Source organism: Seriola dumerili, unplaced genomic scaffold, assembly GCF_002260705.1.
Source record: "Seriola dumerili isolate Sdu_G_001 unplaced genomic scaffold, Sdu_1.0 BDQW01000073.1, whole genome shotgun sequence".
NCBI classification, from domain to species: domain Eukaryota; kingdom Metazoa; phylum Chordata; class Actinopteri; order Carangiformes; family Carangidae; genus Seriola; species Seriola dumerili.
The window spans coordinates 5,749,675-5,765,018 of NW_019174328.1; the positions used below are offsets into that span (position 1 = coordinate 5,749,675).

A 15,344-nucleotide genomic window follows, 5' to 3' on the forward strand; every position below is an offset into this window, starting at 1 on the left:
CTCCCACTCACAGTTATGTAACATACAAAGAAACTACAGCAGGGTTTGTGGATGGGTATTAGTGTGCATGTGCTTATGTGTGTGTGTGTGTGTGTGTGTGTGTGTGTGTGTGTGTGTGTGTGTGTGTGTGTGTGTGGGGCATGTACACACAACGTATTCCCAGATAAAAACAAAAGTGACAGAATATCTAAGTGTTGTTCTTATCTTCTGACAACTGTATGCCTTCAAGGAGATGAAAGGTGATGTAAAACACAATGAGGATCTCTGTGGAATCCTGGATCCATGCAGCACATAAAAGTTGTCTCAGACATTTCTTTCTTTATTTATTTTTTTTGTGGTGCTCTGTTGTTTGGCAACGTGATGGTGAAAGTTTAATTGTGCGGTTGTGGTGTGGAGGCAGCTGATTTCTTTGCATGCAGACACTGAGCGCTGTGTCCCAGCTTGAACTGATGATAATTGTCCGTGACTGAGGCCCTACGGAGGAGCGAGTGAAGAACAGACAGGGACAGGAGGAAATGAGCATCCCATAATACATCACCGCAGATTTGCTGACACACCCCAGAAACCGAGCCATTCATCAGCCCACCAGCCCGTCCCCTCGTCCGGCCCTTCACAGACACACACCAGCAAAGCAAAGATAGTTTCCGCATTCAGATGGTCAGCTAAAACATTTTTACTGCATCGTTTCACTGTGGCTGTTTTGTTTCCTTTTTTATCCTAACATGAATCTCTGTACCAGCCCATTATTTTAAATGATCTGCTTAACCCCCGTATCGTGACTTCAGGCACATTCTGCATTTTCCCTACATGGGCTTTGTGTTGTTATTCAGCTTAAAAGGGTTGTGCACAGATGGCCCTCACGAGCCATCACATCCATTTGAATCCAGGCTCTCAGCTGACTAAACAAGCACCTCGGGGGTGCAGAGGGACAGACAGTCACCTGCTACCCCCCCACCCCCCCCCCACCTCATGACATTACACACATACGCTACACACACCACAACCACCACGAAGCTGACAGCTCAGCCAAAGGCCCATTCACCAGCCATACAGAGGAAGATAGCATTTCTGAGCAACACACCAGCAGACAGTCAATCACAATGATTGCATCAGTGTTTTTGAAAAGGTCTGTCTGACTGTCTTTCTGAATACACACTGCATGTTGATGAGCTGTATTTCATTTGTGATTTGCCGGTCTACAGCAGAGCAGCTGGCTGAGGATCCTTCCAGAGCAAAGCTGTGCTCGCTGCTCGCATGTTTACTTTTAGCACGGCTCATATTGACAGCTAAATCTAACTTTAGCTCGGCATGTCAGAGGTGGCAACAAGCTTCTTACTACTGTGACTGGCATGCCCCTCCCTGAAGCCAAAAATATACGTCTGGAGGGAGTTCAGCCAGAGAAAAAGGGATGTCATGACTATTATTTAACACAATTCAATCTCTCTCTATATTTTTAGATGACAAATTTCACAAATGTAGAGCCCCTCATGGGCCGTATTCTACATCCACATTGTTATCTACCAAATGCGAATATCCTCGATTGCAGGAGACAACACTCCCCTCTCTCACCTCCTATTTTTCATTTAGCCCACTAGCAGCACGCCATCTTATCAGCTGATCCTGAGCCAGAAGCTAGGAGTAGTTGCTCAGCAGAAAAAAGAGGGATTGTGCTGGGCTCGGCTATAATATGAAAAAAAGCCCAAATGCTCTTGGATCAGTCCCATGCTTTGTCCTCATCTCTCACATTGCCTCTTTCCCTCGTTCATTTTTCATCCCCTCTCCTTTCATCTTTTTGTCCTGCGCCCCCTCTCCTTCCTCTGCATTCTGCTCACTCTCTTCCTCCACCTCTCTCTCTCTCTCTCTCTCTCTGCTCCACTTATAAGATTTGGCAGCACTCCAAGATCTGAGAAAAACATTGGAGGCATAGCCTCGTTTTGATGTCTGGAAAGAGAGGGAGGCTGAGAGTGAGAGAGCGAGAGAGTCCTCATTTCCATTTCACAGACTTGATTCACAGCAACACCACAGCAGAGAGGAGGAATACAGGAATATCGAGAGGGTGAGCGTAACCGCCAGTCAGAGAGAAAAAGGGAAGGATGGAAAGATAAGGCAGACGCAGATCTTCGATCGCAAGAGAAAATGGAAAATTAGGTTCACTAAGTATGATGGCGGTACATTAAAAGAGACGCAGAGGCAAACATTAAGGACAAGGTGATGGAAAAGGGGGAAAAAAAGGAGAAAAAAGAAAAGAAATGTCTCTAAAATATGTTAAAAACACAGTGAAAATATTCATTGTGTTTGTGCAACCTCTTAAACACACTGTTTTTGTGTCTGTTCAATGCTCTACACAGAAAACTACTAAAATATAAAAAAGATCCAAACTCGCTGAACTCCAGCAGAGAAAGCACAAAACACTTCATAGGCCTTCTGCAGTAATTGGGTCTCATACCAGTCTGAGAGAAGGCAAATCTGGCACTCAGCATTGTAATCATCTTAACTTTGCAGGCCTTCATGGTAAACAGGCCAGGCCAGTCAGATGTAAACCCCCCTCTCTGGACCAAGCCAAGAATCAGAAGGGAAATTTTACACATCCTGCGGATTCAGCTGTGCTCCTCCTAATTGCTGGTTGGAGCTCCAGCTTCTCCCCCAGCGCTGAGAAGAGAAACCGTCATTACTAGTCTCACAGGAGCCCGAGCCCAACTCCAAAGGGGAAACTTTGATTGATGAAAAGAAAAAGAGGCAGATCCGAGCGTGTCCTCGATACAACATTTGCTGTGACCTTGTTTTCCCTGACAGGTCTAAAATTAACCAAGCGGATCAGTTATACTGGGGAGCGGAGAAATGTGGACCAGATTCTCCTTTTGGCGCGTCCCTGTCTCCGCTTGCTTTCAGGGGGATTACAGCAGCACGAGTATGCCTTTTGATTTATTGTGCTAAACATAGATTCATTAGTGAAACAGCTGGCTACACTGAGTGCTTCTCTGTCTCCCACACAGGCCTTCCCTCCACCCACCCACCCACTGGACCGTATTCAACATGTTAATGTAAAATAAATGCCTAAGGATTAGAATTTTCGAGCGCTCCTCAGTGTAGATGCTGTCAGCATAAGTGTCACGGTTTGCTGGAGAAATTACTGTCTGTAAATGCAGTTATCATTTATAGACAGTATTTCTTAATATTATCAATACTGAGGCAGCGTAACTGAAGCAGAAACATCAAACACATGCTTACTGAGCAGGCGGGTCCTAGAGAAAACTAGCTTCATGCTCCAAAGACAACAAATATGAACTCTGACCAACCCAATTATGGCTTTACTATCACATCTTTGTGTAACACCGCATACCAGCCGTCAGTTGAGTTAACCATTAAACTTCCATCTTCACCTATCTGTTATTGCCTTTCACTTAGCTTGATTAACGGCACTATGTCAAGTAAATCAGTCAGTCAATGAGGGATTTTCATTATGACCATTGATTAGTCAGTGTGTTGCAGCAGCAGCCTGATAAGCAAAGTCTAGGGTGGAGAGATATTTCACAACTGGAACATCAAATACTTGGATTTAATCCTGCAGACTACATGTGACTGTAAACTAGACTGTACTGTAGCTTTAGACATAAAAACTACTTTAATCAAAAAGCGGAAGGTGGAGAGATCAAAATGAATCTTTGCCTGAGGTGATATCAGTTTCACCTGGACTTCACCTGGCTCAGCCTCAGATGACATGTCTTATGAGGTTTTCTATAAAATAGTTCCAGGGTAAGAGCACATCAAAGTCAAACAATGTTTGTCCCATAAGAAGAAGCTTAACCATTAAAAGTCCCTGAAGGTTCTTATAAGTAAACAAAATGAAAGCCTGTGAGTCATTAACCACAAATGGCTCATGCATGATTATACTGAAAACAGAGGAGACGTTTCACTCAAGTAGCAATATAAACAAAAAATATATATAATCCGAAAAATTAAAGCTGAACTTTGTGCCATCAACTCTGTGTGACCTTGTCTTCGCAAGCTGGTTGTTTACAGAGATCTCTCCATAATGTTATCTCCTGCATATGAATCGACTGGCTGCACCGGAGCATCTGCTGTGCACCGATTTCACCGGTAACTATGCAACACCAGAGCGTTGTGTTATGACAGAGCCACTTCCAGGGACACATTATCGCTGTATTAGATACGGGCGCAGGCTATTTTAGTCAGCACTGAACAAACAGGTATTGGCAGTGCTGTGATGAATCTTTATGAGGAGAGAGAGAAATGTACTTTTGTGCCTGAGTGCATCATAACTTTATGCAAGGTTACGAAAACTCTGGCTCTGGTCTCTGACATCCTCAGATGAAGCAATCTCAATTTGGCTCCCAGGACACTGTCATAAGGAACAAGTAGGTCAAAGAGCCGACTAATAAAAAAAAAATAAATAAAAAAAAAATCTCAGAACAGTATGTAAGATGGAATATGGAGTGGGTGTGTTGTAAACGAGCACAGCAAAGTGTTACCCTTGATCAAACTGGGCTGCGTTTCTCGTTTTAAAGTCCAACTGATAAGATAACTTTCCAGAGAACGGAAAAGCATTACAAACAAACAGCTGTCTTCAAAATGTGCACTCATGAAAAACAGGTTTCTGTCAGTCAAAGGCTATCAGCTTTCAAACCACATAGGAGAAGCTGTTATTCGCTCTGAATGTTTTGTTAGGAGTTCATTTTGTCCATGACTCCCTTTTATAGCCTTCTCAATTAGGAGACAATAATTATCCGTGCCCCTCTCAGTTGGCTAAACAGTGGGGTGCAAAGGTTATGTTTCCATTCAACATTATGAATCAATCAGTTAATCAGGACACCACACAGCTTATTAAAGAGTGGGTACTCCCTGTCAAGACTTTGAGGTGCCTATTAAAATACATTTTAAACACATCTGTCAGTGCAGTGAGGCCAATAAATCCCCAGCTGATGAACAGATTTCATGGCCACCAAGTGAGCCACTGTGGGCCTTTCATTACCACAAAAAAAAAAACAGACTACTCTGCTTTTGGATGCGAGCTCTTGCTGAATCTTAGGGGATGCACTGACAGCCTGATAAAACATGAGCAGGAAGCAGATTATGCCTCCAATAATTACGCAACTGCCTACTACACTGAGTCCCCCTCTTTACTAGATATTATCCTCCACTTGCTGCAAGGGAGTTGTTTGTCTGACCGAAGCAAAAAAAAAAAAAAGAAAAAGAAAAACAGTCTTTAGATTGCTTCTCTTTTGCAGACACAGTAACTGCAATTTGTCACTTAACGACCCCATAAGGCGCTCATCGCTTGTAGAGATGAGTCTGGCTCCCTGCTAGCCATTACGGAGACAGAATTGCTGTTTTTATGGCTGTGCCGCCATGAATCTGCAACAATTAAATTTGCATCTGAAGAGATATGGGCCGAGGTTGGTATTTAAGGCAGCAACAGTGTTATTGTTTACTCCAAAAGGAGCACACGTTGCATACCGAGGCAGAAAACCTGCTCTTAGCATGTGGGAGAATGTTGTCGTATCAGCGATAGTGTCACAAACTGAAAGCTAAGGGGTGTTGCTGCAGTGCTGGTGTACCTACTTCATGCTGAGAGATAGTTTGTAACACCGACTTTATTCATAATTTGTGATTTGATCGACTGCTTAGTGAATCAAAAGTATGATTTCGGTTTGCCTGAAATAAAAACCTTCACACATTTATAACGTCAGAGCACAGTTCACAAAATATGTGGCGCCAGTATAAAAACTGAGCATGTCATTCAGACTGGTTAATTTCAGCAAAAGTCCTAATTTGAGGTTACACAACATGGTTACACTATGGTATCATGTTGACAATCATGCACTTTCTCACATTACTGACTCAACAAGATTCCAGCTGACTGAACATGACTTGGCACCTCTCTCTCTGTCCGCTGCAATCAGTTACAGTGATGCACATACTGGAGCAAATTGGGAACAATGTGTTTGCCCCCCCAGCCCCCCCCCCCCCACCCCTCCCCAACCATGCTTTTCCACGAATCATGAGAGATCTTGTGTGCAGAGAAGCTGCCGTTCTGCAGGTTTGAAACAGTAGCCTACTTATGTTGTGCAGCGTAAATCAAGTCTCCTGAGCCGTCACAACAAGCCTGCATATCAGAGCAGAGAGCCCTATCTCATCATCTGTCCACAGTCCTGTGTAACTTAATCACTCAAATGAAGCAAGCTCAGACAATAAGTTCATACAAGATCAGAAATTGTATTTGGCAATTTTTAAACAAGTGCATACAAGTACAGCTAAAAGCATTTCAGTTTTGCCAAGTGCTCGTAGAGTAGCATTAGTCACATTCTACGTTAAACAGGAACTGCCACCAGACCTAGAAGTACATCAAGAGTTTTGTTAAACATCAACAAAGAGGAACGTAGTCCATTATAATGAGTACATACCTTTATCTTCAAAAATATAGAAACACAATGTATTCAAAAATCAAAAATTATACAACCATGTTTACGAAGTATACTCTTCCCTTGGGTCCAATATGTACAAGTCCGTTAGTTTGTTTGAATGGTATGTATGTGATATTTATATATTTATACTCATATTTTTGCTTCCCCTCCCCAAAGAAGTGTTCAAACAAAATCAAGGGTCCCTCTCCTTTTTTACTTTGACATCTCCTGCAAGGATGGTGGCGATTTCTCCTTGCATGAAAGCCCATGGTACGTTCGAGCCAACCAGGGGACATTTCTCTCCACTGGGACAGTACACTTCACCCGTGGCACCTTGCTGCTTTATGCTTTCCCTCGAGCACGGGAAGCAGAACTTGTGAGAGGGCACAGACGGGCACTGAACAAAGTGTGTGTCCTCCAAACGCTCGTGGCACAGCGTGCAGCACAGGGGAATGCTGCCGGGTACCGAGGAGTCCGGAATGCTTTGGGGGTGCACTTGGTCCATGCCTGGCACGTGGGGGGTACCTGCACCAGATGCATCTCTCTGCGCCAGCCTCCTCTGATTCATGGAGGACGGCGACAGGGGACTGCTGCTGTTCCTCCGGGTGGTGGAGTGGACTTGGTTGCCGTCCTTGGGAGAGCTGTTCCCACCTGCATTGTCTGCCGCCATGATGAGTGCAGCCATGGGGGACTGGCCATTCTGGGCTGCCTCAGGTGGGGTGGTGCGGGAGTGGGGGGATATAGTGGAGGGGGGAGAGGCAAAGCTTGGCGGGGGAACTGAAGGCAATTTCAGTCCATCAGTAGGTGCTGGTAACCACTGCTGTCCTTCTCCATTGAGCTTGGCAGCTGTCCCCTCTCCCTCTGGTTCAGGAGAAGCTTTTCTCTTCATGCTCCGGGGGTGTTTTCCTCTGTCTGGAGGTGGGAAAGGGTTAAACAAAATAGTTGAGTTGCACAGCTCAGACAAGGATCAACAATTACACTGGAAGGGAGACATGCATTTTTGCTGCTCCCTGCTGCACCACAGGCTACAAAGCAATAATAACAAACACAACAACTAAGTAAAAAAATCATTTATTCAGCTTAGATGTTGCAGACATGATACTACGTTTCTACTTTGTTCATTATTAACCCCTCCCTGAGCTTGACTGGGTTAAAAAAAAAAAAAAAAGATTACAGGAAAAATGAAAACTGCAAAAAAATATTCTTGCATTTAAACACTGCTGGATGCTTACCTGACTTGGAAGCCGTGGCGCTGGCCTCATAGGCCATAACCCTTTGTTGCATGGCCGCATGGTCTTTCTTGAACCTGTTGTCGAAAGTGTGCAGAGCCATCAGGTCCCTCACCGTTTTGCCCTTGCCCATCCAGTCCGGGTCTGCCCTGTTTTTGTGGCTCTCGGAGATCTCCGGCGTGAGACTGTCCGGTCTGTGCTTCTCCTTCACCTCTCTGTCGTGCTCGGTGCTGGAGACCGAGGCGGGTCTCTTGCCCAGGTCGGCGGGACTACCTGCCGCCAGTGCGGAGGGAAGCCCCATCTGGCCCGGTCTACCGTTGACGGCGTGCACCGGGGGCATGTTCCCGTTAACCAAAGGCACTAGATTCGGGGGCACCGTGCTATTCCTGCGCGGGTTGGGGCTCTGCCGGTTCAGCTCCGGTGGCTCGTCAGGCTTAGGAAATCCATTGGGGACGGGAATGCCGTTCGCCTGCCTGCCAGACTGATACTCAGGACCCAGCCTGGGCGGGCGGTCGGAGGAGAGCGGGTAGCGGTCCAGGGGCTGCGGCGGCCGGGAACCGGGGTCTCCCGCCGCAGCGTGGTTAATCGCCTGGATCTCTTTCCCGGAGAGCTGCGACTTCCCCGGCCCGGGAGATCTGCCCTCCTGAAACCCGTGAGCCCTCTTGAGCTGCCGGGCCGTCTCGATGACAAACTCAATGCGGTCTGCTCCTTCGTAGTTGACACATCCCCTGCAGACGGGCTCGGTAAAATCCCAGATCATGGCCCACGGCATGCGGGGCAAGTCGCATAAATAACACGACTGCCTCCTGGAAGAAGCAGCGACCGCCGCGGACGACATAGCGCTCGTCGTCGACCCCCCGAAAAGAAACCCAAAATGTTGTCTTCCTTCTCCTGCTTTTCCTCCGGGCTCCCTTTAAAAGCGAATAAAGAGCAAGTTCCGTTCGTCGAAAAAAAAAACACACACCAACTCGTCCTCTCCCGACTTTTAGAGCAACACGGTTGAAGTTTTAGAGGGAGAAGTTCATGTCAGTGTGTACTTTACTACGGCGCTCCTCTATCTATCTCCACTGACTCTCTACTACTGGCTCAATGTGGAGCAGTGACGTCACCACGGAGCTCTAAACGCCTGCTTCCACTTCAGTTTCTATTGACTTGATTTCTTCGACAGACACCCCCCCTCCTCCTCCTCCGCCTCCTCCGTCCTCTCCCCCCCAGTTTACTGCAGCCTCTGTCACTCACGGCTTTTTTTTTATTTATTTATTTATTTAATTTTAATTTAATCACTTGAACCTCTGCCAAAACTGCGCCCACTTCAGCCTCACCGCCGCCTCAGACCGAAGGGAATAACCCACAGCTCTCAGTATTATTATTATTATTCTCATCAAACCTGCAAAAAATATGACTCCGGGTCCGTCGATACCAGCGACTAGTAAGAGATTTTTATTTAAGAAAAAAATGTAGCTGTAGGTTGGCAACAGACCGCCAGGGGAATAATAATAAAAAGAGACTCTCCAGCTCCTCCAGTTGACTGCTGCTTTGTCCTAAATTCAGAGCGGCTCAGGCTGAAAAACGCTCGCTGCAGCTTGTTTTTCTCAATGCACAGCGCCTCGACGCCATGAGCTGCTACTACTACTGCTGTGCAATGAATGAGGTGGGTCGACCCTAGGAAAAATAACTAGGCTACTGTAATCCAATGGCAATTTGTAGAAATATAATCTTTTAAAAAAAATGTGGTGCAGCACTAATAGACAACATCTTTTTTTTGTTATAGAGGCGTAAAAATTATTTATGGGGAATATTTTAGGATTAACAGAGGGATTTTACTGCCCACATTTTTTCGCTGCTGCTCATTTTGTGTGTCAGTTTGCCAGCATGAAGTCATCATGTACTGACCAGGGTTTTTAGCAGCGGTTAGATAATATTTTCCTTGCAGTGTTAATATAAAAAGGAAAGAAAAAAGGCGCCTCCATTAGCCTGTAACCAGGAAGCTCTGTCATGAGGTGGGGATTTCCAGCCAGTGTGTTGTAAACTTGAATGGATCGGGGTAACAGCATGAATATAGCTCTGCCCACATTTTATTCTAGTGCACTGAACAGTCAGTCACCCACTAACTGAAATGACACCGGGATGAATCAGCCATTCACACACTTTTAAAAAAAAAAAAAAAAAAAGTAAGTTAAGAATCAAGCAGCTCCAAATGAAAGCACAATAAGAAGTGTTAGTCTGAGAGGTGTAGTAAGATTAATGACTGCACTCTCGTGTTGTGTGTTTTACATGATGGAAAACAGGTTGTATACCAAAAACCCAGCCAAAATCCCCTGAAGTAAAAGTGTAGGTTTGAACTGGAGGAGTGTCCCAGTAGTTCAGATTCCTCCCTCTCATCTGGTCTCATTCCAACTCATTGCAGCTCAGCCTCGGGCTTTGGGTGAGGCAATGCGTCTGAAACCTGCAGACACAAAGCAGGATATGTTTGTGCAAGTCCATGTGATGTTGGAAAGAGGAAGCAAGATGTTTAGTCACGTACCCTCATCCGCCTCACCCTTCTAGGGGACATCAGGCCACTTGGCTCCCTGCCCGCGGCTGTGATCACGCACTGTGGCATGAGGCTTTTCTTCTTTCCAACAACAAAGTAAAGCAGTTACATTGCTCACCCGTTGCCACCAAGCACATATAATTATTGTACAGTTGCGATAAGATATTACATGATTATTGTTGTAACGCTACCAACATATGAATGAGCACACCTGACAGTACTACACAATAACAGTCCCTGTAGAACATTCACAGACGTCACAAGGTTTTAACGCCCTCAGTCTTTCTCTGACTGTAAACTACTGTATTAACACACCGTTTCCCATCACTGCTTTCTCTCAGTCTCAGTCCTTGGTGGGCGAACAACACTAGGAAGTGCTGTTAGGCTTTATGACACAGTTAGGAAGTGACTGTTATGAGGGGCAAAATAAACAAATTCTTTGCTTAAGATTGGTGGGAAACAGTTGCCTAATGCTTTGATCCTTTGGTTTCCACTCAGCTGATGTTTGTGCAAGCAAATAGCTACACACTATTATGCAAGACGGAGGCATGCTGAGATTCAATTAAATCCTAAATGACCTGATTCTATAATAGGAAGATCCATTGATTAAAAAAAGGAAGAAAAAAAAATGCCGCAGTGGCTTCAAAGCAAAGGCAGAGTTGTTGTGAACAGAGGCGACAAAGGTCTGACAGGAAGCCAGACATGCACAGATGGCTCTGATTGGCAATATGAACCATGTATACAGTAAAATCACCACAGTGTGACCCAGCTGACGGCCATCTCATTTGAGTGTAGCCACTAAACCAGATGGAGTATCTGTATAATGCTGCTCTGAACTTCTTTTTTTTTCGGAAGGGTATGTAAATTGAGACGAGCAGTATAGCTAAATAAAGAGTGAGAGGTAGGTGACGGCCAGGGGAATACCCAGCAAGTGACAGCCTCACAGGCCTGATGAGATGACGTTATTTTTGTTCTATCGCTTTCTGAGTCTGTTAAATTTTATATTGGCCATCTTTTATTCATGGAAGTGAACCATTACAAATTCTCTCTGAAGTTTTCTGCCTAAGCGGCCCACATCACTGGATGTTTTCCGAGTCTTTTCTCTCTTTCTCCCCACAAATATTTATGTTATATAACCTCTTTAGAACAAGTGCTGAGGCGAGCACCGAACTAGACTGTAACATGTTGCACCGACATAAAAGGAGGTTATAACAGGACAGTGTGAGGACGTATAAGTGAAGTTAAGCATCTGCCGTAGTGACCTACTTTTGAGATTAATAGCTGAGCACAGTGGCAGACGAGAGTGAATGTAAGGACTAATGTGCACACTTTAGAGAGTCCCTGTACATGTAACAGGGAGAGGTAACCATGGAGATTATCACTGTACCCCAACTACCATATATATCCTGTTTACGGTGCTATTTATAGCCACAGATTTGCACCGCGTGGATTAGAGCTCAGATAAAATTTTGGGAGCTCAGAAAGATAATGTCAAAGCTTCCATCTGTCATTTTAGCTGCTTCCTGTTTTTTAATGAAACGTTAGCCTCGATATGATTTATTGATTTTCTGAATGGATTGATCCTCTGTTCTGGTTGCAGAGTGTGCAGAGCAGGGGGAATTATGAGCAGCATGTGCACAAAAAGCTCAAATGAAAACATACAAACTGGGATTGTAAGGAGTCGACTTTGATGTAGGTATAAAATGGTGGAATTCAAATAAAATGGAGGGTCTCCGGCAAAAGGGAAAAATGTGCTGGGCGGCTGGAATCTGGGGGCTGGAGGCTGCAGAGGTGATGTCATTGGGCCAGAGCAAGAGGCGAGTGAAAAACAAGTCTCTCTCTTTATTCTGATCCTCTTTGCAGTCCCAGCAGGGGGGTGGGGGTGGGGGTGGTGGTGGTGTTGGCAGTCGGCCAAGGCAAGGGCTGCTGGGAAATGGCAAAGGATGCCAAGCAGGCCCCACCGCCAACATTAGAAGCTCACATCTTTGTTCTCAGAAACCTGGTGTGCTGCCAAAGGCCTCATTTCGGCTCCATGGCATGATTACACTGGATGTAGGCCAACTACTGAGAGCTTGCTCGCTCTCCCTCCCTCTCTCGCTCTCCCTTTATGTTCCCTCCCTTGGCTCTCTCTCTCTCTCTCTCTCTCTCTCTCTCTCTCTTTCTCTCTCTCTTTTTCCACTGCCTTCAAAAGCTTTCTGCCAAACATGCAGCAGTTGCCATGGCTGCAGAGAATGGAACATAAAAAAGTGAGTAATGAGTCAGGCTTGGACCCAGATGTGCCACATGTGTATCCATTTAGAAAAAAAACAAAATGGCAACATATCCCCTTAATCTGCCGGGCTTGTCAAGGGACAGACGACTTAAGTAAATAGCAGAGGGCTGAGAGAGGAAAGTGGAGGAAAAAAAATAAAAAATCCCCACAGAAAAAATGTAAATGAATGCAATTGTTTTCACATCCATTTTTAAACAGAAGGTAGTTTCAGTGGCTTGCAGCACAGATTCAATTTTGGCAACCAGGAACAGAAAGACCTGAACTTTGCCTCTGTAATGTTGCACTTACGTGAGCATGCATGCATTGTGAGGTGGTGACATCATTTCCTGTCCGGTGGAAACCCCCGTCTATGTAGCCTATATATATATATATATATATATATATATATATATTTACATATATGTGCAGCCCCAACCAGACACTGACGTAAACAACCTTTCCCTGGCCTTTTTCTGTAGCAATAACAACCCATATAGTGGTTTGAGAGGTGTATTTGATGGTGGGTGGTCCAATTCATAAGCTACTATTGGTATGCGTATCATTACCTGCATGTATAAATGGCGTCTTATTTATTGTCCATAAAAGGCCATTTCATGCCTGACTCATACTTGTTATGTTTAGCATGCCGAACTGAACTGTGCAGTCATTCCAGCTTTGTGAGCGACTCAGATGAAATTTTCTAAATGTCATTCAGCTGCCTTGTCTCACATATATTCATAATTCCCAGAAGGACAGCATCGTCCACAGCAACTCCTACAGCACTAGTTTCTGTACAGCTCTTCTCTCCTTACACCTTGATTGATCCTCATGCAAACTGCCGAGGGACCCGAAACATCACGAAGCTCTTTGTAATACATTGTATGAATATGTATGTACAGTAAGTGTGAATATGTGTTAGAGGGATATTTATATTTGGACACAGCAGGGTTTTTTTTTTCTTCCCTCAGCATCTCTATTCAACAGAGGTTATATTTCTTTCCTTTTTCTAGTTGAACCAAAAAGAATGAGGAGTATTTTATGTGTTATGTAACCTCTTCCTCTGAGCCAAAATAAAACCTTTCCCCAAAGTAGGCTTATTTATTGCCGGAGCTCCTGTTTATTTTTGAGCTGCCTCGCTAGAAAATGGACTCTGACATCCCAGGCACAGCAGTTAACACAGCGTTCAGGCTCAGTTTGCTGGTGCAGAGGATGCCATACTATATTCAAGTGTGGGCATTTTTCATTTTCACATTCCTGCTGTCCTTTTCTGTCAGTGCCCACGTGATTTGTATCAACTCCTTTGTATATATTAATTCTCTCAGCCAAACAGTTGCATAAAACCCTGTTAAATAATACATACAAGTGTGTGTGAACATGCATATTTATTACTTCTTCACTTAGAAGATATTTTGGGGTTGCTGTTGGAAGGAGATCAAAGCTGCTCCTTTTCTAGTAATGTTTGCCTTGAAAGCAAGAAGGATATACAGAGTAATTTCTGTGAGGTATAGAATACAAAATAACATGGCTGTGAGAGGAAGGGAAACCAAGAATAGCAAACAGTGACCTAATTGGAAAACCTCATTTTGGGGGAAACGTGTTCATAGATAACATGTGGCTAATTCAGATGAGGAGGATCATAGATTAAAGCAGCTGTAATGTTCTGGTTACGTTTGGAAAGTGATATTTCGGCAGATTTCCCGCAATTAGGCCTGAAAACATTTACTTGGAAACAGGCCTTTTTTGGTAGTGGCCATAAATTAGCCAAGGTTCCTGTCACAGATTCCACAGATGCTTCACTGCCCTCTCTTTGATTTTCTGGTTTATGGAGGATGTTTCATCGTACACTGCGAGCATCTGTGCCAGAGATGTCCTTCCTTCCCTTTCCATAAAAGTGCAAGTTGTCACGATGGTGTGGCATTCATTATCCGCCTGTGGTTTTGCGGGCCTGGCTCCTGAGCAGCTGGGGAGCATCAGTTGTCACATTCAGCCTCCGGCCGCGGCAAAAGACGGGAAGGAAGAAGATGAGGAGTGCTGCCACACCCCCCGACCCCCACCCCCACCCTTATCTTGTGTGATAAAGTCCCCTTAACAACAGTGTCTACGCATCTGGGCACATGATGCCTCACATCCCTTTCTTGTCAGAAAACAGCTCCATGTGAAGAGCTGAAATAGAAAATAGAGCTGCAATCACAAGTACAACTCTTTGTATGTGAATTCAAGGGCAGCCAAGAGACGGTAAAGGATAATAATCATAGTTTATTGCAACTTGTGTCATATTTTCATGGCTATCTATCTGTTTTGATAACACTGCTCTCACAACAATAATCGCTCAAGTCTGGAAAATGGCGACATTGCTGCAACAAAGTCTGACAGGGAAAGCAGTTAGCAGTCAAACAGGCTGAAAACTAGTCAAAATTTGCATATCCAGATCATCTGTAAGATTTTATTTGAATGCAAAATCGAAAGTGAGAGTACTGATACTGTCAGAGATGATCTCTATATTCACAACTTTGACAGGTACATTAGCTCAAAGCTGAAGCAAGAAGCTGGTTGTGTTGGATGTTCAGTTTGAAGCAATAATGGTCATTTTTGTTGTGTTAATGTTTGTTTTTTTCCCTATTTGTCAATGTTGTCCCCAAATACATTTGGTTAAACTTACTTTACGAACATTAAAAAAAAAAAGAGAAGAAAAAAGGATTCAATCTGCAGTGAACTATTCACATTTAAAACTCTCAGTGTGTACTTTAGGTGTAGCAGGCTGTGCCCCATCTGACCCATTACAACCCTGTTGTCTTTACTAACGCGAAATGGAGAAAACCAGAAAGTAGAAAAACAACAACAAACCATCAGAGAGAAGTGACTTGGATTGAGCACAGTAGATGGAAAGACTGTGGATAAAAATAAGTAAG

The 15,344-nt window shown here is 44.4% G+C and overlaps 1 protein-coding gene across 1 annotated transcript; it reads right to left on the bottom strand.

Moving 5' to 3' along the window:
- Positions 1-6,214: 6,214 nt before the first annotated feature.
- On the bottom strand, positions 6,215-8,816 carry irf2bp2 (interferon regulatory factor 2 binding protein 2). Its single transcript, XM_022743965.1, has 2 exons — positions 7,655-8,816; positions 6,215-7,334 (listed from the first exon to the last, which is right to left on the bottom strand). The coding sequence occupies exons 1-2, from the start codon at positions 8,487-8,489 to the stop codon at positions 6,616-6,618; spliced, it is 1,554 nt and encodes a 517-aa protein (XP_022599686.1). The 5' UTR covers positions 8,490-8,816; the 3' UTR covers positions 6,215-6,615.
- Positions 8,817-15,344: the final 6,528 nt, after the last annotated feature.

What these genes read in the sequence shown, in the direction of transcription:
- irf2bp2 (XM_022743965.1), bottom strand. Translation starts at nt 8,489, where the DNA reads ATGTCGTCCGCGGCGGTCGCTGCTTCTTCCAGGAGGCAGTCGTGTTAT. An exon ending in CGCCACGGCTTCCAAGTCAG is followed by an intron (nt 7,335 to 7,654) that starts GTAAGCATCCAG and finishes TCCCACCTCCAG; the next exon opens with ACAGAGGAAAACACCCCCGG.